The following is a 25,492-nucleotide window of genomic DNA, read 5'->3' as shown; positions in this document are numbered from 1 at the left end:
TATTCACAGCAATTAATACTTGTGCCACACCTTAAAAATAAGTAATGATGTACACAGCTTTTCCTTTATGGGCATTATCTCTGTGTCGGCAGTCACCAGAGGGTGGTATTTGGCTACTACATGCAGTCAATGCAAGGATTTCTGCATGCATACTAGGACTTCCTCCCCTCTTTTCCCCTTGTGCCTGTTCTGTGCCCTCCCCTAAATTACTCCAGAGGGCTGAGGGAATTCCTAGAACAAATTTAGGGGGCATGGAGGCAGGGCCGTAGCTAGGGGGTGGTGAGGTGGGCCCCCGCCAGGGGCGCTCAAAATCAGCTTTAAAATATGTCCATAAAAATAAATATTTAGTACTGTCTCATAAGAAATGGTTTTAAATAGAGGGTGAATTGAATGGGTGGAAGGGGGTGGGGTTGTAGGAAAGGCAGAAAGAAGAGTTTATTTGTCCATGGCTAGGGGGCGCAATCTGGACAGTTCTGCCAGGAGCGCAAGATCACCTAGCATGCAGGGGGAGAAGTGGGAGAGAATGTTCCATTGGTCAAGCAGAAATCTTTGTGCTGATGGAGTTTTCACCTTAGCACTATGTTGAATACAACCTAGACATGATTCTGCTGAGAAGGGATAATGGGGCAAGCAGGGAACCAAGCATTAGGAAAATAAAGACAGGAAAATAATAAAGAAAACTATTTGACTTGGGGCAAATGAGTGATTTTAAAACAGGAAAAAGCGCTAACATATTAATCCCTGCTGTGCAGCCTCTGTTCTTTTGGCAAATGATTTCTAAATGTCATCTAATCCTTCTAAAACTTAGGAAATACAGGCTTGTCTCTGTACGCAATGCTATGTAATCAGAGGAAATTAACCAGATGAAGTTAAGGGAGCTAACTAAATTGATAAATCATTGACGGTAAGGAGTTGTGTATGTACTGTATCTAATTGCATTTTGTAAATTAATGCCAAACATGTTCCTGAAGGGTTGGTGTGCTGAACATATATGCAAAAATATGCTAAAATACCCCAGTGAGGCTTTGGAATCTGCCTGTTCATAGATCATTGTGCACATCACCTTCAATTGCTCTGGACAGCTTCTAACAGGGACTTTTGCAGCCCTTGAATTTATGCAGTGGAAATTCACAATGGAAATTGAACCTCAGAGTCACAGAATAAATCAAATCTCATTTCTCCGTGTGTGTCGGGTGGGCTTTTTGTCCTGTCCCTTTGCCTTTCCAGCAACTTTTAAATTGCACTGTTTTCACACCACCAGGTCAGATCCACCTTTCCTTTTAATGATCACTTCTTAGTGCTTGGCCACTTCCCTGAACCTTTAAAAAAACCAAAACTGAGCTAATGGCTTCTCAGATGCTTGGTGCCTTGCTATAGCTTTGTAACTTTAATTCCTGCATGAGAATCGTTAGGCAGAAAGAATGACGGCCCTCTCAGGAATATAGGAAGCTGCTTTATATTGAATCAGACCATTGAGCTCATGTATTCTCTGCACCAATGATGGTAAACTTGTGGCCCTCAAGATTTTGCAGGGCTACAGTTCCTGTAATCCCTGAGCCATGCTTGCTGGGGCTGATGGGATTTAGAGGGCCAGAGGTTTCCCAACCCTTGTCTGTACCAACTGGTAGTAGTTCTCCAGGAAAGGAATTGAACCTGGAAGATCAGGTTCTGCATATTAAGGAGACACTGTACTACTGAGCTTTGAGCATTCTTTAGGCTCACATGTAACACAGTTGGTTGGCAGTGCAGGCTAGAATTCCTAAATGCTTTCTATGAAATGCTTCTTTCACTAATAAGAAAATCTTAAATGATTTGAATGCACCACTTCTTTTCTTTTTTTCATTTAGGCCAGGGGTGGTGGGCAACCTCTGGCCTTCCAGATGTTGATCTGCAGCTTCCATCAACTCCAGCCAGAGGTTCCCCATGGATGTACCTACAGGATGCAAATAAGGTTACTCAGGGCTGTAAATACTGTAACATCAGCATATTGGGCTGTAGTCTGGAGAACTGCACAAATCCCCTCTCTATTTTTAAGGCAGATATTTGGACACCAAGACTGGCACTATAAAAGAGGATTGCCCTCATTTTTATTGTATACTTGGAATCCTATTGATTATCTGCCTCTTTGTAGAGAGGAGGGCAGAGTTTTCTTATACCCATGAGAGACTGATGTAACCACTTTCCAACATCTTAAACAGAATGGCTACTTGATCCACCCAGCATTTCTCTAGTAGCCCCTACAGAGTCCACACCCAAGCCTTAGCAGATATTGTTTGGCTTGTTGGATTTTTGCACTACTCGGTGGGGGATATTGAAGAAGTGGATTTTGGGGTGTTAGCTGTAAATTCTTAGTCTAATAGTTATGCATAGTACTAGTCTCTCCTGCCTTAACCATCGCTTGAGAACTTTTTTTGTTGGGGGGGGGCAGTGCTTTTTACACACTTGGAAAACCTGACTGGCACTTTCTCCCCTTATCTTCTGAGTTGTACTTACTAAAGCAGGCATCCCCAAACTGCGGCCCTCCAGACATTTTGGCCTACAACTCCCATGATCCCTAGCTAACAGGACCAGTGGTTGGGGAAGATGGGAATTGTAGTCCAAAACATCTGGAGGGCCGAAGTTTGGGGGTGCCTGGTAGTAGTTGCAATGATGAGACTAGCCATAGCATATAAGTTTGCTCATGGCCATGAAGGGTTATCTTTTCCAAAGCCTACCTCACTATCCGGGCTTACAGTTCTACCCATTCCCTCATCCTTGATGGGGAGCCATATGCCTAGATCAGAGGTTTTCAACCTTTTTGAGTCCACAGTGCCCTTGACCAACTACATTCTTTCTGCAGCACCCCTGTGGGCCTCAGGAGCCCAGTTATTCACCCCTTGCCTGCAGAGTTGGCAGTCTCTCACCCTTTCTTGAACACGCTCACTAGTGGAATGTTCCCTCGGCGTCCTCTCCCTCTCCCCTCTCTTTGGGAGTCCTCTGAGCTGCCCCTCCCCTGCCCTCTAAGAGATGTGCTTCCTCACATTTCCCCACAGAGATCTAGGACTTGTCTGTCCATTCCCAATAGTGGGTCTGCAGCTCCCAAGTCTCTAAAAGCTTTTTTAGTGCACTGTAGGGACAAAGGTTAATACTGGCTTTTTGTTTTGTAAAGGTCATTTCTTCCAGAAGAAATCTATCAGGCTTGTATGTGTGTGCCCAGCACAGAGAAGGCAGCAGCCTCTAGGGTGGAGTTTGGCAGATGTTTTGCATTGGCAATGGTATCATAAAGGGTACAGCAACAAATTGCTCCCCTGATTAAATCTGCAGGGTGCACTTTAGGGAAACGGGATTGAATTACAGAGCTGGAACTTGTTCAAAAGCCTGAGGATCATCCCTGCTGTGATTAACAGCAAAAACAAACCAACTGTTGGCTCTTCTTCTGCGTCAGACATTAACTTCCTGGGTTGTACCTGTGCCCCTACTCCCCCCCCCAGCAAGTGCATTGCATAAAAGAGGAGAGTGGTAACTATTATGGATTCTGTAGGCAAGATTATCTGCATTTTGCTGTGGAAGTGGGGGAGATAAATTCAGTTAAATAAAAGGAAAAGTGTATTGGCTTTTTGATTAAACAAAGCATCTCAGTATATAACATAGACCTTTTTCAGTTTAGCTCTATGGAAGCTTACAATTTTTTAAGCAATGGGACTAGGTTCAGTTGGAGGTGATATCCTCTGCTGTGAGAACTATCTCACCTTTCCCTGCACCAGCGCCAGTGATCCTTCCTTCTGATCACCATTGCCTGTTTGAGCTTTGCCTTCCTGCTTCCTAACTGCAGTTTGCATCTGTTGAAGATGCCCCATGATGTTATTGCACCGCCTTTTTGTCAGTTGTAGTCCTTAGAAGCGATTTATCTTGGTGCCCAGCCTCAGTGACCTGTTACACAAATCATGGTAGCAGTACTTGTGATCCAGAACTAACCTTACTATGGGTTATAACACTAATTTTGCCGTAGCAACTGTTGAAGAAAGGACTGGTGCTGCTTTGGAATGATAGGGAATAAAGAAACAATAGTGTTTGTTTAAAAGAACAATAATTTTTGAGAATTGGAGGGGGGACGGTTTGAGAGAAGTGCCAATGTGCCTGGATTGAATAAGCAAAAGGAGTGCAAGCAGCATAAATGGTATTTTCCCTAGTGAATTGTATCCACGTGATTCTCATTGACTTGAATGGGTGTCATGCTGCTAAAACACTTTTAAATCCAGCCCATTTAATGGCCAGGCTGGGAGCCAGCGGGAAATTACTGCTGTTGCTAATACATGCTTGCATCTTTGCAAAATCTGAGAGTAAACCTAGGTGAAGGAACTGGGGTTTTTCGTACTCTCCTCTCCACCTCCAATCACATCATCCTTCCTCTTCACTAAAACTCTGCCCAAGTCAGACTGTGGTCCCTGCCCCCTCTACGGTCTCGAACAGTGCACAGCACAAGGCCTGATCTAGTTGGTAACTTTGAACTACTGCTAGACCATTTTGCTGTGTGCTCATGAGGATTTGGGCTGTGTGGAGAAGTGATTTGCTAGCCTCTTGGAATATTGCAAGAATAATGTCGTCTACTGTGCGGTGAAGCAAATGAAAGATGTTTTTCTCCCTAGATTTCTAGCTGTGTTGGCTTTGGGGTCCTGGCTGGGTCATGACTCCAGAGTCTAACAGCAAACCAGACTCTGAGGCTGCAGCGGCTGCAGCTAAGGAGCTGAACCAGATTCAAGGCTCTGAGCCTGCTGCTGGAGATTGGAAGACCACTGAGGCTGACAGGAGCACCTAGAAGAATCTCTCACACCACCAGGATCTGTAGGACCAGAGCCAAGACCCTAATGGGAGCCTTCCCCCTCAGCCTGAGGAACAAAATGCCTCTCACAATAGGAGTACAGGGAGGAAAATAGGCAGAGGCTATGGAACAGAGGAAGAGTGCCTGTCTTCCAGGCAGAGGATTAGCCCTTTAAAAATTTAAAGTTACCCACAAAGGCAAAGGAGCCTAGGAAAGGCAGTCTGGGTAGCAGAGACTAAAAAAAAGCTCAGTCTGCTCTCAACCTTTGTTTAATAAGTTGCTTGCTCAGAGCTATCCATGGTTCTGCAGCTCCTGTCTTGCCTTGCATCTGACTATGGTAGAAGAGGACATACTGTATCCCTTTTTGGAGGATGGCGAGTCTGAGTCCTAATCTCTGAATCCAAAATCCCTACAATATGGTGTTGGTCACATTTATGATTTAGTTAGGAACATTCCCATGAAAGAAAATGTAAAATAGGAAGTGTCAACAAGATTCTGGTGTTCCAATAAGTTATTAGCACTTCAGTCAAAGATGAGAGTGCCTGTTCTTTGCATTCCACCCCACCCACCCATTTCTATTAATGCTATGTATCCTTTGGTTGCAAGATCCCGTTTGTTCAAAAATGTAAGAAATACTGCCCGAAAACTGCTAACGTGTTGTTCCTCACCACTAGAGGAACAAATAGGACCGTTTTGCTCTAATTCTGTCTCTGATAATTCTCCCAAGGTGTTCTTCTTTTCCATCAGAGAGGAGGGATCAGGAAGAAAAGGACAATATTGTTCTAATTCTGTCAAAGCCATTTACTTGCCATTTAGGGGTATATACTTGTTAGCCTCAGAATTTCATGTAATAGAATGCTATCCAAATTCACTTACCATGGGAGTGTTGCTCCTCCCTCTCTCTGGTGAGTATGAGCCCCAATTCCCTCTCTAGCTCTGAGCTTGGGAGAAGGGCAGAGGTTTGCCTCTGCTATCAAGTTATTCTTTGGAGGCACTTGCAGCACAACCCAAAGTTCAGGATGATGTCAGACAAGCTCTTGCCCCTGCTTCAGCAAGGAGTAGAGTTGATGGTGAGCAGCTGTGTATCACCTTCATTTGAAAGAAACTGGAAATGGACACAAAATCTTAAGAACATAAGAAGCATTTGTTGGATCAGGCCAATGGCCCATCAAGTCCAGCATCCAGTCATCACATTGACCAACCAGATGCTGGTTGGGAAATCAGCAAATAGGACCTGAGCACAAAAGCACTTGCCTCTCTTGTGGATTCCAGCAATTGATATTCAGAAGCATACTGCTTCCAACTATGGAGGCAGAGCATAGCCATCATGGCTAGTAGCCATTGGCAACCTTCTTCTCCATGATAATCCTATTTTAAAGCCATCCATGTTGATGGCCAACTGTTCTACGGCACAGTCATTTAGGGAATCTAGACCTTTTACTTTTTGTCATAAGTGGAACACATTTGCAGCCATTCTATGTGAGGATACTTGAAGCCACCCATTACTACAACAAAATTCCCATGATATGCTTTTATCAGTCATCAGAAATTGTTTGTTGCATTGAAAATGCAAACTAGGCCCAGGTGGCAGTGCAATTTTGTTTTGAACAATTTTGAAGTTGGCAAATGATTGGTTTATTTTGGAAAGTATGCCCTTGCTTAATGCAAATCATTGACTTTGGCTACTGAGGGATGCTTTTAAAAGCTATGAACACTTAATTTATATGTGTTCCTTCCACCTGAACTAATGAATGTATACAGTAAACAATAGAGAGCACAACTAAAGTAAAAAGAGCCAGATTTGCCTGGGAAGAGAATGTCTTACCAGGTTCAGTTGTGTATCCTCTTTAAAGGGCTCCAACTACTTTACTGTTGTCGATAAAAAAACACACACACACACACACAGAGAGAGAGAGAAAGAACTAAGACCATTTTTAACAGCATACTTGCTAGGCATGCCTGAGGGAAGAGCTGGACTCCAGGACAGTAACCTGTCTTCCCCAAATACCATGTACAAGATTATTATTTCTTCTTCTTCTTCTTCTTCTTCCCCTAGTTTGGTCCCACTTCTACTCATTTGTAATTTCTGCTAGTTGTTTAGTATCCGTAGTACATTATATGAAGAACTTTGAATGTAGTGAGACTCAACTGATAGCTCTATCTGCTTGAACTAACATACGAGAATGACTTGATTCTGTGGTTAGTCGTACGGATAACTGCTGATAGTCTGAAACAGCACTGCTGTAAAAACCTTTCAATTTGGATCATGAACCACAGCCTGCTTAGCCATTCTGTCTACAGCTCAGCATATTTGTCTGTGGAAAAGTGGTCTCCTGCTTCAAATTCTGGCATTGTGTGTTCTATGTCTCTACAATAACATGGAGCAGGGCACTTTGATTGATCAGGTGCTAACTATGTAACTATTGTGGATGCTGGTTTTAGTCCAGGGCTACTGCTTTAAATTTCTATTCTGCCTTTCCACACAACAGTGTTCAAGATAACAAACAACAAATGAGATACAATGCAAAATAAAATAATTGCACAAAATACACAGCTGTTTATAGAACAAGTAAAAAACAGTTCAATAAAACAATGGCTATTTATCAAAGGCGGGCAGCAGATGAAACAGATCAGCGGAACTGGCCAAAAGCCTGTCTAATTAGAAATGTGTTCACTTGTTAGAAGATTGCTAGAGAAATAAGGCTTCATAAGAAGGGAGTTCCAGGGCCTGTGCAGCCACTAAAAAGGACCCTTTTCAAGTTCCACCAAATGAATGGTGCCAGGACAGAGAGAGGAGCCTCTTCTATAGATCTTAAAACCCAGGCATGTTTGTATGGGAGAAAGTGGTCCTTAGGGTCACCTCAACCAAAGCTGTTTAAGGCATTGTTGAGCATCACCAACACTTTGAATTGCGCTTGGAAATAGACTCATGGCTAGTGAAGATGTTGTATGAAGAAAGTCACATACTCCCTATAACCAGCCCTAGTTAGCATCTTGGCTGCAGCATTCTGAACCAGCTGAAGTTTCTAAGCACTCTACAATGGCAATCCTACACAGAGTGAAAATACAGTAGTCCAGATGAAATGTAACCAAGGCATGTGTCATATGGCCAGATCTGAAATTTCTAGGAATGGACACTGTTTGTACACTAGCCATAGCTGTGAAGGGTCATTCATGTAATGGTTCTAATGTGCATGTTCCTTAATAAATACCTTAAACGAAACTAGATTCAGATACATTCACTACCTCTTCATTTGCTGAGATAACATGATGCTTGTTAATGTGTTGAGTGCTCTAAGGAACACTAGGCTGGATTGAAAAGAAGTTGAGGGAGGGATTTAAAAAAATAGAAACCATGGAAACTCGGACAATGCTTCTCATGGTCAGGAGTAGTGTTTATGCACAATTCCCTTCCCTTGTCATTTGTGCAGTTATTACATTTTACCTTGCCTTCTCTCTTCCCCAAGGCCTCACCTAAATGTTCAGCACACTATGAAAGACTAAGTGTTGCAGTAAATTACACAATAGTTCAGAAAGTAAGCAAATTTAATTTTGTAAATAATTATTCTGAGTGAGCAATTGGGATTTTGGTGGAATTGAGCTAAAACACTCTTAATGGATCTTAGATGAATATTGTGGGTGGTCCAGTCACAGACTGCCTAGAAATCTTGAAACAGTTACAAAATGTGCTGAGTGTTTTGTTTTTATTTAACATCTAATTATTTAGATACATACTTTGTCTTTGCTGCTTCTAGGAATTAATTCCAGCAGAGACTTCAGCTGCATCAGCAAATTCTTAAGATGCTGTCTGCAGACAGATACAATTTTTCAGCTTTTTCTGTATTAATTAGAACACTTGTAAAATTTGTCAATTATCTGTTGTTTTATGTACAGATGCAGTCACTGCTTTCCAGTTAAAGTGATAAGTCTTTCAATTACAGGAAGAAAATATATTAGCAGCTAATAGTTTCCAGAGACATGCTTTTGGATAATGGATTGGCATGTTAAGTGTAGGACCATTTTTGTGACATACAGTGCTTAATTAACTTTATTTGTTTTGGAAGAATGCATAGGAAATAGATGTTTAAATCAAACTCATTGGGCTGATCTGTCCCATCTAGCTGAATTCTGGAAGGTAAACCCTGCAAGTCTAGCAGCTCATTATATTTTGCTTTGAAAAGGCTTTGGTTAGGATGGTCTTCCCAAACCTGGTGTGTGCCAGATGTGTTTTGGACTATAACTTCCATCAGCTTTCTGTTAACGGGGATAGTATAGGTTGCCACTTTCAAAAGAAACTAAGGCAATTGCATATTGGGCCTATCTTCTTCTCAGCTGTTTCTGAAATAACCTCATGACAGATATGACTGCGAGTTTGTATGACCTCCTTTGTCTGCTCAAATTAGGAGGGGGGAAAGCGAAATAGGGGCACTAATTGCACAACCTTCCTTGTTTCCAAGGTAGCTATTAAAATCTTAACACTTTTCGATTTCCCATATATGCAGTTCCACAGTCCCCAGAGCTACAATTATTTCCTTGCTGTGGGGCGTTTATTTTTTCTTGTTACTAAACCTATAAGAGAGGTCATAGAGTGAAGGCATATTCAGTGATAACATGGTGAAAGATAGGTATGTATTGTTGAAGATTAGATCTGTTTACTAGTTCCTTCTTAAAGTGAGAATCTGATGGGTTCCCTAATCATAAGGAACATCATTTTCAAAAGTTGCAACAAATGGGCTATCTTTACATGTGCACAAGAAATGTGACTCATGAAAGAGCATTTAGACCAGGCATCCCCAAACTGCGGCCCTCCAGATGTTTTGGCCTACAACTCCCATGATCCCTAGCTAACAGGACCAGTGGTCGGGGAAGATGGGAATTGTAGTCCAAAACATCTGGAGGGCCGAAGTTTGGGGATGCCTGATTTAGACTATAGCCCCCACCCCAAAGTACCCTTGATGTGTGCATAGCATGGTTAAAACCTGCGATGTTTTATATAGAAGTGTTCTTGATATGCAGAATATAATCTGAATTTTTTTAGTGCCGCTTACCCAAATCAGGCACATTCATAGCACACACGCCCCAAACACCATCTTTTTATATTGTTGACATCCATCTGTCTTGATAGACAATGGAAGAGTGTGCCATTAGGGGTAAGTCAAATTGTTGGAGAGTTACAGCACCTGCTGTAGCTGTAGAGACCAATATGAGAAAGACATGTTTTGATGCAGCTGGGGCAGATGAAGGTGGCCGCTTCTGCTGATGCACGTGTACCATGGTGTTTCTTCTCTCTCTGGTCCTCTCAGCGGTCATTTCTTCTCTTGTCACTGCTGGCTGTTTCCAGACACTGCAGTTTTAATGCTGCCAGCCCTCATATCATGTTTGCAGACATCTTTATAACACAGGGTTGATCTGCCAGCAGGCCTGGAGCCTGAAGCCAGCTCCTTGGGGATCCTGCCATCTTCCATTCTGTGTCCAAGCCCAAGCCCGTGTAGATGTCACTGAGACAGAAGTGTGAACATGCTGAGAATGTTGGCTTGGAAGAGCACATCTTTGTTTGAGTCTCTGTCCTGCCACGTGATGTTTATACTAGGAAAGCCAATGCTGATTTATCAGGAAATGTATTCTAACACTATAAAATATAAAGTCTCTCAGCAATTCGGTAGGATTTTATTCCATCAGAAACAGCCTTTTGGCACCTCTATGTTCCCTCGATAGTTCATGAAGTTCATTCAAGTATCATACTGGTGATGTGTTTTGGATGCTGTCTCTGCCTTCCATATTAATAGGATACCAATGTGGCTGGGATAGATGTTTGTTTGTTTTTTTAACTCACTGTCCAAGAGGTCTGTTACCTGCCTCAGATCAGCATCTCTGACTGTAGTTCCAGAAACAACCACATACCACAACATGGCTGAGTTGCAATAGTTACCTGATCTTCTTATTTGCAAAACTGTATTTGACCATACAAGCACAAGAGCTTAAATTCTCACAAGTTGATTAATAAGTTTCATGTTTCTTCTATACATGGACAAAAATCTGTCTTTTGGAATGATTGGGAAATAATTCATTTTTGCAGAGAACATCATGGGCTCTTGGTTCATGAGAACAACATATCTGAATCTTTGACAGTAGTGAGGATTTTCACCAAGTGGACAAAATCAGCCTGTTCCAAAAAATTCTTGGATTGACATCCTTCATTTGCTCCATAGCAACTGTAATGTGATGCTCACTTAGACAGCCTCCTGTATCGCAAATTGTCACTTGCAACTCAAGTGTTGTTCCTACTTACTGAGGTGCAGAGAAATTGGTAATGTGCAAGACTGTTGCCACAAGTTGCGGTTTGTTCAGGGATTGACCTCACTATACCACCCACATCTTGCATCCCTTAAGATACAGCAGGCAGTAGCAGGGTGGTAGGTGCTACTTCGGGGGGGGGGGGAACAAGCTGCTGAGAAATCTGGAGCAGGGTATATCTGAATGAAGAACAAAGCAGATTTATCAAAGGAGCCAGCTCTGTTCCTGCTGTGAGTGGCCTCAGCCTAGATCTTCAAATTACATAAATTCTAAACTGCATCTGTCGCTTGTGGAAAGAGAAGACGGTTCAGGCAAAACCACTGCAAATGCCAGGCTTCTAATGACAAAGAGGGTATAAATAATGGTCCTCAACAGAGTGTAAGAATGGGGAACTGAGATTTGTGGAAGAGCTGCTCCCTGCCATGTTCTTGGCTTAAAAACCTTTGCAGCTATTCCCCTGCCTGCTGGACCTCTCTTTTCGCAACGCTCCTAACAGGTATTTTTGTGTGCCATCTCTGCCCACAAATTGAGGCTTACACATCTTCAGAAAGTGAGGTGATCTGTTTAAAAGCTGTGCCAATCCAACAGGGACAATTAAGCTTTGTCTCTTTCTGGGTTTATTTTCCCTGAGAGGCTTGGAATACACGACTCTGTTTGCTGCTGGAGTTGTTATTACTTATATTTGTTAGTTGATTTACACAAAAGAAAGTCTCAAAGCAACTTAACAAGATAACAGACCACAGATAAAACAGTTAAAACCAGAAATTTTAAAACAATGAAATCCAAAATGCTTAAAACATTTATCCAGTAATGTATTACTAATGGCAAGTCATACCCACCCCGCTAAAGGTGACCATCACCATAGGGGCCAACGATTAGCAACGGCCTGAGTAATAATGATGGCACCAGGTGCATTTCCCTGGGGAGCACATTTCACAGATGGGGGTCCCTACTGAGAATGCCCATAAGCAACAGAACTTCGTGTGCAGCAGCAGGAGGCTGATGTGACTTGTGTGTTGCACAACAGCAAGAAAGCCCACCCAGAAATGATGTCAGAGACTTCAGGTCAATGCCCAGGAATAGACAACCGTTTAAATATGGAAGGAAAGTAATTGATACTAAACTTAATATGCCTATTTTTTAATTAAAAAAAACCCCAGTGTTGAGAACTTGTGTGTGCAAACTCTTGCATTCTCACTGTCTCTTCAGGCATTTAAAAATAAGATCATGGTAATTTTTTCAATGTGTCATGGTAAGAAGAAGCTAAACAGGTGAGAACCTTGTACACACTGCCTGAAGCACACATTCAGAAGACTGTTCTGTTCAGAGCCTCCTTCCCTTTCAAGTTCACTTCACCTTCTTTCTGTGGTTAATTGCAGATGACTTGAATCTGTACATTTGGCAAGAGGACAGAGTTCTGATTCATGGAGCTGTGGTGATAGCTCTCTATTTAACTGTCTAGCAGAGGGTGTATTATTCTATTATGCTCAGTCCCTAGTGGCTAGTTGCATCCGGGAGTGAATTATTCTTCCTCCTGGGTCTGACCTCTGTGCTTGAGGTCTACGCTTTGAAACACTTATTATTCCCATCGCAACCTCGGCACATATGCAAGAAAATGACCAATTGAATCTGTAGATAGCTGTTACTGCTGGCGATTTTTTTCCTCACTGCCAGTAAACCTGACAAACAGAATCAAGGAAGGAGCCTGTTTTCAGAGGAGGCAGCCTGTTCTAGCAACAGCAGGATTGCTGACAAAACTATTCAGAAGGGACCTTGCAGCACATCAACATTTATTCATTCCACTGCACAGCCCCATTCTCTGTTGTATAGTGCATAGATTGCACCTGTGGAGAGCATCTTCGAGGTGCTAGGCAGCACATTTGTATAGATCTACTTGGCAGAGCTCCTCCAAGTTTGGCAGATTCTTCTTCCATCCTTATTTCCCATTAACACAGTAGGATACCTGTACCCTCACTGCTGAATGCTGCGGATTGAACAATTTTCAACAAGCTGATTCTTCTTTCTCATTGTGTATTTCTGGTGCAGGTTTTGGAAGTGGTGCGCTCCAACTACGACACCCTCACCCTAAAGTTGCAGGATGGGCTGGACCAATATGAACGTTACTCAGAGCAACACAAAGAAGCTGCTTTCTTTAAAGAACTGGTGAGTTTCAGCTCTTGAGTAGGAGCCTCAAAGTCTTGGCCCATGGTCTACTTTGCAGAGCAGCCACAGCACAGCCAGAACGTTCCTTTTATTATCCAGAAATATGACTGGCGCAGGTGGCAAACTAGTGTACTTTTCATCAGGTCACTTTGAACAGGATGCTGGCGAGACATGATTAGGTTTTACCTCCATTCACCTCAGGGTTTCTTGCACTCTTTTTCTGCATGTTCCTGAAGGAGAGAGCCAGAGAAATCTCATGCTGATTCAACCTGCCCGCAGCTCATCAGATGAGCATGTTCCAATAGTTTCATTGACATAACATGAATAAGGGTGGTTTTTCATTTGAATTTCCCAAGAGGGAAATTGCCAAACACAGAAGCTTGAATATTGTTCAGAAACAGCCATGGTTGTCCTGATCTATGCATTCGTACAAGCAGGTGGCATATTCCCCTTCCCTTGTACCATGTTCTCTGCTACTTTTGTTGCATCAGCTGTGTGTGCAACCTTTCTTCCAGGAATTGCTGCTGCTCAGTGTGCCCTGCTGTTCACTAACTTTACATTTCCCTTGATTAAAATGCAGATTTGCTTTTTCCAATTTTCTGAGATTATACTTTTTCCAGAGCCCATCCTCCTAAATGCTAGTAGTTTAGATTCAGTTTAACTGAGTATAGCTAACACAATTGCCAGCAGTCTTCCTTCCTCCAGTTTTTCTATCAGAAATGTTCAAATGGACTCTCTTCCCAGTTGAATGAAGACAAGGAAGCTTTCGTCATTATTCTTCATCTGATGATTGAACAAATGCAAGCCGGTTTAATCCCTATTTCTCTAGAGACTTCTTGAGCCTCTTACAAGCCAATCTCTGAGAACTACAATAAATGTTTTGTGTATTCTCTGAGTTTGCTATCTTAAGCAGAAGGGAAGAATCCAATTGACCTGGTTTGGTTGTATGTTGACAAAATCCCATTATTTACCAGTTAAGATCTGCTGCTCTATTTAATAGTAAGGAGGTACATACTCTGAACCAAACATATTCAACATTAAATTATGGAAATGTCCCAGATCTGCACTGTTTATTTTGATTGCTGTGTTCTGAATTTTTATGCAGAATTGTGTACATTTTAGCTATGACTACAATAGAAGGTGATTTAGATGGAAACAGAAAAGGTTCAACCAGTACAGCATTCTGTTTCTTACAGTGTCCCTGAAGGCAGCTGTCATGACTAACAGACCTATCACCCATGGCTTTTCCCAGTCCTCTTTTAAAACCATTGAAACTAGTGGTCCTTGCCACATATCATTACAGTGAATTCCATTTAAAAACAGAGAAAAAGGAAGAGAGTACAAGCTCTTGAGTTTCTTCTCCTGGCTTGTGCAGGATGCAGAATAAACCTTACTGGACTTCAAAGCAGTCAACATCCATCCAGGACTCAGGGCTTGCACCACTTGTGGCTCAGTTGTGTACTGAAAGCTGCATGCCTGGGAGCTGTTCACAGTCCTGCCAACCTTGCACCTAGCCAATTTCCTGCTCTGTCTTGCCACTGCTATTCGACCTCCACTAGCTCTAATCCTGACCTCGCCATCACATACTTCCTCCAATGTATCTCTGGGTTGAATGCACCCAATTCCCGAGAGCTCTGTCTTGGCCCACAAGCTCTGAACCACCCGAGACACAAAGATAGACTGAGGAAGGACATTTTCCACCCATCTCGACACCTGGGTAGATTGCAAGCAGCATGAGAGAGATTCATAGGCTGTTTTGATCTGACTGAACATCCTTGTGGTAGTTTAAAGTCTTAGTTTGTTGGTAGGCTTTCTTCCCTGAGCCAGTCATGTTGCAACAAAAGCTGGCCTATCAGGGGTCTCCTTCAGTGCCAGAGGTGCTGGACTGTGTAAGTGGTATCTGAAAGGACTGTTCTCTCTCACACAGGTTCGCTCCATCAGCATCAATGTCCGGCGAAATCTGGCCTTCAACACTCTCAGCCAGGAGACCTTGCTTAAAGAATTCTCAACAATCTCCTGAAGTGGAGTTACCATCCTGCTTCCTGGCCAGTCCTGGCATCGCTGAGTCCCTTTCCCCAGCATTGGCTGTAGCTCCTGATTGTGGGGTGGTCTATCCCTAGTGATTGTGTGGTTTTCCCAGGAATCATCAAGGGAAGTACTGGACTTGTCCCACATTCCTGAGCACAGAGAACTGGTGATATTGACTACACTGTGGAGTTGGGAGTGAGGAAGAGGAATCTGTAGTTACCGCTTTTTCTCGCTTTTCTCTGTGCAGCAACTATTGTGCAGGGATAAGAGTTTTTCCCCAAGTGAGCAAAATTAGAGCAAAACAGTGTTGTTGGGAGAGCTCATCCTTCTGATTCTCTGCAACCTGTCTGATGATGGACAGATGCCGAGGAAGAGAAAGTAGTGCAGGCCATGGGAACTAAGTCCTTTATAATAAGGGGCAGATTGACTGAACTTCCGTCTATAAGTTATTTGCTTGACTTGGGTGCTTTGCATCTGTTGCCCATGTGTATTCCCAGCCCCATCTCAAACTGGTGTGGCAATTACCAGCTGAAGTCTCTGCCCTTCACTCCTGACTGAATGGTGCTTGCAAGAGATTCTCTTCAAGAGGTTTCCCAGTGTCCTGCCTAAAACACTTGGTCTCTGGAGTTCCTGAACTAAGAGGTTACCTCTATGAGCTCACCTCTGCTATTTCTACTGCCCTGTTCTAAGACTCTGGGGATTGAGGATATGAATATATGCTGTTGATTCCCCACCCCCACCCCATAGGACCAATAAGAGAGAGTGCCCTCTGCTTTTATTGCTAATACAGTTGTTGTGTATCAGAGGGAACCCATTTTTCCCCTGTTTCCAGTAGGTTAACTAAGCTCCTACATTAGGTTCTTCAGCATCTCTCCACTGGCCTGCTACTCCTGGATCCCCATGGTGCTGATATGTTGACCAATTGCTCCTATCCACATTTTCAGTGTCTAGTCCATTCAACACGTACACTGCCTATGCCAAATTTCACGTTGACTGAAGCAGGAACTGCTTAGCTCACCTTCCCTTCCTCTGTCAAAGTCTACCTTCTCTGTGCTCCAATAAAGTGCTTCATTGCATAGGTAGAAGTAGGGAATTAATTAGTTGGGAGTATCTCACAGCATTTTAGGGGAAAAGAAGCCTGGGATAGGGCAAATCAGTGTTCTACATCTCTGGCATTCTGTTCTATGCTCCTGTCCACCAAGGGCTGCAACTGCAGGTTACAGGATATGTTTGTGCAGTCAAGTGTCCCATCATTTTTTGTTATCCTTTTTCTAGAAATATAGGACTGTGCTCTCTTGGGAAGCTAGGAGTTGGTCATACCTTTGCTACTGCACTCAGACTGGAAATCTCAATCAGATGAACTCTAAAATTTAGAGTCTGAATTCTTAATTAAAATGTTTGGCACAGTATCTGTTGCAGGTGGTTGTCTCCTACCTGCATATTACCTTCCAGGTTGCAGAACCATTTCCAAAGGATGCAAACAGGATTTGGCAAGCAGGTGTACAGGCACCCTTACTGGGCTCTTTCCTGGTATATCTTGGTTGTTCTTCAGAACAGACTGCCATCTTGTGTGATTCCTCTGTTCTTTTTGGACTCCGATGAGAAACTCCCTTCCCTAGTACGTTGATGGACCTCAGCCATACTTAGCAGTGGACTTTGAGGCCAGAATTTCAAGGAAGAATTCTTTCCCCCCCCTCTAGAAGAAACACTATGAACACCTTGCTGCTGAAATAGCACCTGTAAGATGATGAATATAGAATTTGGCAGAAAGGGGCCAGGGAGGGGGGGGGGTGGCGCCTCTGATCACTCTATTGTGTGCAGTGTATCTTTTTGTGCTCTTTTTGGGGAGAGGTAATAAATTATTACTACTCTTAACATTTTCTTGGTATTAATGCTGTGCTTGCCGCTGTACCAAATACACAAACGACATAGTCCTTGCTTCAGAGCACTTGCCATCTTAAGTGAAGTATTTAGGATGGGATGTGTGAGGTGGAAAGAAGTTGGGTTTGAAAATCTGAAAATTGCAAGCTTAATTCTTTGAGTCTTTTTCAGTTTGTTACCTGCAAGCATTTTCTTTGTCAAACTAGTGTAGGGGTTACCAACATGGAGCACATTTGACTTCTGCGGCACTCACCTGCCGAAATTGGGTTTGAGAGATGTATTACTTTGCAGCCAATAGAAGAGGTTGTGACTGACTGAGTGGATGGGTGGCAACCCCTGCTCAAGAGCCTTTTACTTCTCTCCCATGTGACCACATGGAATCTATTCATTTGTGGTTGTGCCTTCTCTTGCTTGGCAGGCAGGGGCATCCTCCTCAGAATTAACCAGGAAGAGAAGCTCTGTGGTCCTATACTTTGGGCTGGGAGTGGGGTCTTCACAGCGGTCATCAGAGTTCTTTTCAGCAAGGTGTGTGTTTATGCGCTTCCCCCTTTCCAATCTGCATTCTGCAGTTAGTTCTCAGTTTGTTATAGTAGTACCCTTTGTTTTAGATGTACTTCCTAGTTTATAGTGATTGATATTATTATGAATTGATGCCTTTGGGTTTATCTGACACAGTTGGAATCATCTTGGATTGTAGGTTGTATCCAACACTGTCATTTCTCTTGCACAACAGTCTTTGGCTTGCACTGTGGAACTCCTCCCTGCAGCCCACTTAAGCAGATTTGGGGAGGGTGGGGAGAGCAGAGGCAGAAGTAGTCTCATTGTGCAAGTGGAATGTCACTCACTCAGCTTTGGATACAACACAATGTCATTTTTCTCCTGGAATTCTTTGAGCAGTTGTGCACTTCCTGTTTGCATGCATATCCCTTGATGCTTGTGACAAAAGGTTGGCTGGGGGAAGATGCTACCCTCACTATATGCACATATGTTTTTTACATGTCAAGCAATTCAAAGTGGTTTGGGTCAAGGGTACTATGAAGTGTGCAGTGTGCACGCAATGCAAGCTTGCACATGCAACCTTGGCACCTATTTTTAGGGTCTTTTGTGCTTGAGCCTGAACACACTCTGGAATTTGGCACTCCAAGGGTAGTCATGGACAACGAAATCTCAAGTAATTTTTTGTATCGGAAGGAATTACTGTAACATATTTGTTGAAAGCTATTAAGCGGAATCAATTTATGCAGATGTCCACAACACACTAACAACAGGCTAAGTTTTAAAGAGTTTAAAGCTAACAAAAGGGTTAAAACTAATGGTGCAAGCTTTCAGTTTGCAGAAATATACAGCAAAGGAAGAATGCTAACAAGAAATTGAGGAGGGGGGAGCTGCCTTGCCACAGCAATAAAAAGAAATCATTCTAAAGCACCAGACTTACCACAAAACCTGCAGGAGGGGGCTTGTGCAGCACACTTTGGAAAAAGAAGATGAACACAATTTGGTTGGCGATATTAACAAATGAGGAAAAGAATTGGAAGACTGGCAAAGGAAAGGGATTTCAGTTCTGGAGAGCTTGAAGCAACTAACGGTATGAGCTATTTGGCTTTCTTAACAGAAAACAGGGAAGTAAGTTTTTTTTAATAGTGGAAATGCTTGAAGTGGTTTGTGAGCATAAAAGAGAGAAATGGGGTAGAGAAAATTGCTGCTGAGGATGTGCTATACAAATCTGTTTGGAAGAAATGTGAAAGGAAAGGCAAAAATATTGCACGGGGTGGGGAGGGATTTTTAGAGCTACTGTACTGTACACTGGGTTTTTTTCCCAGCAGCACTCATGTATTCACACAGTATAGTACTAGAGGCAGTGCATTAGGCCCAAGGCAAAACTTTGGTTTGATTATTTTTTTGACTGGTGTTCCTTTTATCCTGTCTAGAACCACAGCTGTCTCCCGGGCAGTGGTTTGTTTCTTGAGAGATATGGAAATTATGTCACTGCTTGCAGAGGCCATAGAAAGAGAAAGAACTTAGAGCTGTGAATTAGTAATTCTAGATTAGTTAGCACAAATCTATCTCCAGTGGGGTCTCCCTTATTCTGAGCCACGACCCCTGTCTGAGACAGCTGTGGCTTTTCATCTCTGCTAATTCTGCTTGGATTTTCTTCCATTCCTTCCACCTGATGCTGGCTCAGACTCTTTAGAGACAGGATATGTTTAGCGCTAATGAGGGAGACTAAGATGGGGCTTGTGGTGGAGAATTTCGACAGATCTATATGGAGCACTTGAATAAATTTTATAATGGCTAATTTATAGCTGTCTTTGCCATCAATTTAGCTGCCTCTGAGACTCTGGAGTTGCCAGGTCTTAAGTGGAGTGGCAGAAGCCAGAAGACAAATATTTTAACTGCATATAATGACCTAATCTTAGGAGGGAGGGAGTATGTACCACAAAACATGAAAGTGGATGTGCCTATTTTTTTAACTTATATGTGATCTAAGCAGTGCTATTTTTCTGGAAAAAAGAGGTGCCAGAACTCACCACAAACGTCTCCCTTGTTCTTTTATAATGGCAATGGTGCCCACCTGAGAGGTGCCAGAACTGAGTTCAGGTGCGTTCTGGCATCTCTTTTCTCCTAGGATGCTTGCATACAGAATAGCCTCCTTGCACCCATATTTAGGGGGGCAAGATGCAGATGAGGGCAGGGCACCTATACCTATATAAATGGTTGCGTGGAGGAGAGAATAACATGCAAACTGTACCTGCTGAAATTCTGTGCTCTGCATAACTATTAAAGGTGCAGGAACCGTGTTCTCTTTTGCATCTTCGCCACCTTTGGTCTTGGTCTTTCAGTGCCCAGTTCTCCTCATCTGTAGGTGCCAATACTAAAGCCAGAGCCAGCAATATGTCAGACTTTAATAAAAATGGATGCTTTTAAATTCTAAACATTTAATTTTGGCAGCCAACCTCTTGCATAGCTTTCAGAGCAATCTTGTTAATGTTTTAACCAAAGCAAAAACAAGCATATCTCAGCACTTCTGTCTGGCTCTCAGGGTCGCCCCCCCCCAAAAAAACCCCTACCTCCTGGCTTCTGCTCCTGGAGTGTGCTCAATCCTGCTGCTGCAGCATGCTTTGCCTGGAAAGTCTTAATTTGCCAAATGGACATTTGTTCAAAGCTTGCCCTTAGTTAAAGGGTGGGTTGAAATGGGGCGATTGAAATCACATAGCCATTAACAATGTCTGTGAAGTGAACGTTCATAAATCAGTGAGGGGGAGACCCCTGCAATATCCTTCTATTCTGAGCAGAATCTAAACTAATAAAAGGATAAATTGGAGATGTTTTCAGTGGGCATATATAAATAGTTGCAAACCAAGGAACCCTTGCTCTCAATTTTTAAAAACAATTTTTAAAGAACATTCTAGAAACACTGTCCATGGTCATTAGGGATTGTGCTGGTGACTCCACCCTCATATTACCTATATATTGGGCAGCCAATGAGATAATGATGCTATACCACATGCCTCATATCTCTCTCTCTCTCTCTCTCTCTCTCTCTCTCTCTCTCTCTCTCTCTCTCTCACACACACACACACACACACACACACACACACACACACACACATAATGATCACTCAAGTGCTCCCATTCCATCAGCCCCAGTGGCTCAGGCAATAATGACTCTGCTACTTCCAGTCCCCAGGTATCTCCACAGGCAGTTCTAATCTTGTACTACTCAGAAGCACTATTTCTGAGCACAGTACAAAAAGGAAAGTCCATACAACATAAGACATTTCAGCACTTTTCATAGAACCTCAGACCATGTCTGGCCAACCAGTACAGAAAACTACCTCCAAGCAGCCTTGCAGCTGCTGAATGACCAGAAGGCAGATTTTGCTGCATTTCCCCTGAAATAAATTTCTGTCCCTAGGACAAGCAATTGTTTTAGTGTTTTGACAGCCCCTGGACTACAAAGCAAAGTGGCCCAGAGGCACTATATGGTCCATTAATAGAACACCTAACAAAGGCAACTTTCACCCATTTAAATCTGAAATGGCTCAGTCACTGCATGAGAAATTAATATTTGCCAAGTTTTTCATCCTGGCAGGAATTGAATCTCTGTGGGCATCTGTTGATCATTCAGAAGCAGACTCTATAAATGTTTCCAATACAGAAGGCTTCCAGTTCTCTTTGCAGCCCTGAGGGAGTTTGTGAATGTTTTTGTAAAGGTTATAGCACACTTTGTCTAGCAAGAAGTGAGTCTTTCCCAACCCAGATTATATTCTTCTGGTCTTGTCCATGGGGCAGACAGAGAATAAAGGGATGTTCAAGCCTGCCTCATGGACCACTTCTTCACTAACTGCATCTAGAGAGCTCTCTTCCTCTGATGCAGTGATGAGAAATGCTGAATTCACAATGAAATTGTGTTATTGATGTTATACCAATCCAGAATTAATCCAGAATTAGGTCATTGATGAGGACTTTGGGCAAATGTGGATTTTAGCCTGTCAACCAGTAAGGGATGATTGTCTCACTAGATTAATTGGTCCAGATTCCACACAGTTGTTTTCACGGCTCCTCCTGCCTTCCAGCTTGAGACTGCAGTGCAAACACACGTACAGAGTTAGTTAAGGAGGGATATTTGTATTATCACCATACTGGTGTCTGTTCCCAGTCAGATGCAGCGTAGAGATACCCATGAAACAACCACAGACTATCTTCCTTAGGCTGAGTATTTTTGTGTGTGGTGAAGCATCCTGGATTTAGGAGCCAGGAAATCTTGGCATAACCAAATTCCCACTCAAGTTGCACAAAGCGGAGATAGGGATGATGGGTGAATCCGAGAACTAAACTGGTGCAGACAGTACTTGGTTTAAAAATAAGTAAAGGCGCAGCACAAATACCTAGAAAAAGAAGAAGTCATCAACCTTAGCTGCTATTCCTACACGCAAGAGGAATAAGGTTATTCCCAGGGGTTGTAAGGTGGGTCAGTTCTCCCACCCAGGTTAAAAAGCAACAAATGAAACTGATTTGTAAAAATGTTATGAGAGACACTGCACATATTTCTGTAAATCAAGAAAATCTTTAATAAAAAGAAGAAGCAGCAGCAGCAAGAGAAAGAGAACCTGCTGGTCACAGGCTGAAGTATGAACCAGTGGTGCCTGGCTTATTCTTTTTGGATGTCTGAATTTATCAGCTTCCAGCTTAGATATTCTGAGCCCAGCAGGATCTCATAATGTTTTATTTTCATTGGTGTGCATGTTAGTGCATTTGGGCAATATATATATATATATATATATATATATATATATATATATATATACACAAGGAAGCTCCTTCTCCCCCTGGATAAGCCCAGCAATAAACACTGCCTGACCCCAGAATCCCTGAGAATTAGTCACTGGGGAATACTTCAAGTTTTGTGGAAGAAGGGGTATATGACCCTTGTGCCAAAAATCAGCTATTTGGTTATTTTCACAAGGAATTCTCAACATTATCCTGCCTTCAGCTGCATGGTATCTGCCACTGGTTTCTGCAAAGCAATGGATGTGCAACTCCCATCCTGCAAACTACTTGGGAAGCATTCACTCCCAACCCTAAGAGAGCAGGTCCCTTTCCCATTTATTGCAGCCAGCTGCTATCAACTCAAATCTGCCTTCTCCCTAGCTGCCTTTTATCGCCTCAATTAGCATTTCCTTTATGGCAGCTTGTGAGTGTGGGTAACTGTTCAATAGCCTTCTCCCAAGGCACACTATCCAGACTTCATATGCTTCATATGACGGAAACTTACCTGGCATTCTGTCCTCATTACAGCCATTTCACACCCCATAAGTCACCATAGGGTACTAATGTGGGACATTCACACTGGAAAGGGCTCTCGTACAGTAGCATGTCTTGCTGTAAAGTGTGTGTGTGTGCGCGCGCACTGTGCTACAACACAATAACAGTTCCAAGCATTCTGGCTCTGGTTGGGCAGTTTATAAGCTATCCCAAATGGTTGCTTACTATCTTGCAAGAAGCTTATTACCACACCATGGCTATACGGGAAAGCCTGCTGATCCATATCAAACGCAAATGAGTACCTTAGGAAAACCACCGCCAATCTTGCCTAGTTGTCAGGGTCTTCTGCCCGGATGCCTTTGAGTTCAGTATTAGAAGGGTATAATCCCTGATGACAGCCATTAACTTTGTTCTCTGCCATTGGAGCTGGTTTTCCCCATTGTTCCTTTCCCAAGTCCTCATACATAAATGTTGAGGTGGCATGTCTGTGACTAGAGCAAGGCTGCACAACTTCAGATTGTACCACTCCATGATAGATGGGTGGGCAAGGAGAGGGATTTGCTAGTGCTGGCAGCAAGGAATAAGAGCAATTGCCACAATTCATCTGGCTTGGGTAGTTCTAGTGATCAATGGGCCATGGCAGGTGACCTGGGTTTACATATTTAATATACAGTGTGCACTTGTTCAGGGAAATGAGAATAGACAGGGTAGAAGAGGTCATCAGCAATGCTCATGTTCAACGGCTAATCCTTAATATAGGACAGGGAACCTGTGGCCCTCTAGATATTGTTGGAATACAACCTGACATCCTTGATGTCAGGTTGGTCATTGGTCATGCTGGCTGGTGATGATGGAAGTTGGAGTCCAACAACGCCTGGGGGAACACAGGTTTTCCATCCTTGCCTTACAAGTTCCTTCTCAAGTAAATGCTTTTTAGGGTGAATTTTGCATCAAGGCCAGAGCTAGACTTCCTTCTTTAGGGATGAGGAGGCTGTGGGAAGTATATACCTGCGGATGGGGGAGAGAACTCCATGAGTCCTCCATGATCGATACTGAGGACTATTTTGTTGGGTCCAATGGCCAAATCAATTCTACACAAAAGAGTTCATTGCTGGCTCTTGAATCCTATACAGTATCTAGAATGAAGTGTAAAGGGACCCCTGACCATTAGGTCCAGTCGTGACCGACTCGGGTTGCGGCACTCATCTCGCGTTATTGGCCGAGGGAGCCAGTGTACAGCTTCCGGGTCATGTGGCCACCATGACAAAGCCGCTTCTGGTGAACCAGAGCAGTGCACGGAAACACAGTTTACCTTCCCGCTTGGATCAGTACCTATTTATCTACTTGCACTTTGATGTGCTTTCAAACTGCTAGGTTGGCAGGAGCTGGGACCGAGCAATGGGAGCTCACCCCGTCACAGGGATTCGAACTGCCGACCTTCTGATCAGCAAGCCCTAGGCTCTGTGGTTTAACCCACAGCGCCACCTGGTCCCTCTAAGTGAATGAAGTGTAGATGCCTAGCAAATATTTAGACTGGCAGCAGGGCAAGATCTGAAACCTGCTGTGATCAAGCAAGCCATGTGACATGAAAGGAAGGAATGTCCCATGTAAACTATTAAAGGCCCATATGATTCCAGTTGTACAGCATGACAAATAATTATATATGAAATTTCTATGCCCTGCAGAAAAATGTTAGCCTTTTGATCTAAGCAGAGCATCTCGCCTGCATCAAAGGAACAGAGCACGTTGTCCTAGGGTACTGTGAGCCAACCCAATTTCAACAGTGTTTGTGTCTAAGGTTTTGCTTCTGTGTTGTTGAGGTGTGCCAAAAGCACATGGGACCTGTTCTGTTTTTCAAAGAGGATGGGGAGTCTGAGCACTGTCTTCTGGCAGAGGTCTCTCTTAATAATAATAATAATAATAATAATAATAATAATAATAATAATAATTTATACCCCACCCATCTGGCTGGGTTTCACCAGCCACTCTTAGACCTTATCTGTTTTTGTTTATGGTGTGCTTGCTTTGCCTCTGTGATATTTGCTGGTTTTGGAGTGCTTGCTTTGCCTCTGTGATATTTGCTGGTTTTGGAGCCAGCTGCAGCACTGGGGGTTGGCCAAGTGGTATAGCTGAACCATATGGCGTGAAAGCATGGATAACATGATACCCTTCCACACAGTGACTTGCTGCCCTGCCTTGTCTACAGGAAAACACACCCACACATAAAGCAGCACTTGGTGCATAAGGACCATGATGGATGGTGGGCCTCTAGCACAGTGTTTCTCAACCAGTGTGCCTCCAGATGTTTTGGGACTACAACTCCCATCATCCCTAGCTAGCAAGACCAGTGGTCAGGAATGATGGGAGTTGTAGTCCCAAAACATCTGGAGGCACACTGGTTGAGAAACACTGCTCTAGCATAGGGATCCATCTGGGGTCAGCCTGGCACTTTTGCAGTTTTGTATTCACATTTCCTGACTTAAAGCACCCTGTTGTCTAGCTATAAGCTGCCATGTGGCACAACACATTTCACTATGTTGGCATAAAAGAAGGCTGCCAGCC

The 25,492-nt window shown here is 43.2% G+C and overlaps 1 protein-coding gene across 3 annotated transcripts in view; it reads left to right on the top strand.

Annotated features, from left to right (window-relative positions):
• The window catches only part of ARMH3 (armadillo like helical domain containing 3), a 118,425-nt gene extending 101,267 nt beyond the window's left edge, over positions 1 to 17,158 (top strand). For all 3 annotated transcript variants that reach the window (XM_035133314.3, XM_035133313.3, XM_035133312.3), the window contains exons 26-27: positions 13,139 to 13,255; positions 15,183 to 17,158. In XM_035133314.3, the coding sequence (XP_034989205.1) occupies positions 13,139 to 13,255; positions 15,183 to 15,275 (210 nt within the window). In that variant the 3' untranslated portion in view covers positions 15,276 to 17,158. The remainder of the gene's footprint in view (positions 1 to 13,138; positions 13,256 to 15,182) is intronic.
• Positions 17,159 to 25,492: the final 8,334 nt, after the last annotated feature.

The sequence above is a fragment of the Zootoca vivipara genome, chromosome 5, assembly GCF_965207765.1.
Source record: "Zootoca vivipara chromosome 5, rZooViv2.hap1.1, whole genome shotgun sequence".
In the NCBI taxonomy this organism is placed as follows: Eukaryota; Metazoa; Chordata; class Lepidosauria; order Squamata; family Lacertidae; genus Zootoca; species Zootoca vivipara.
Note: the sequence above shows the minus strand (reverse complement) of the source record. Positions and strands in the feature narration are given on the sequence as shown.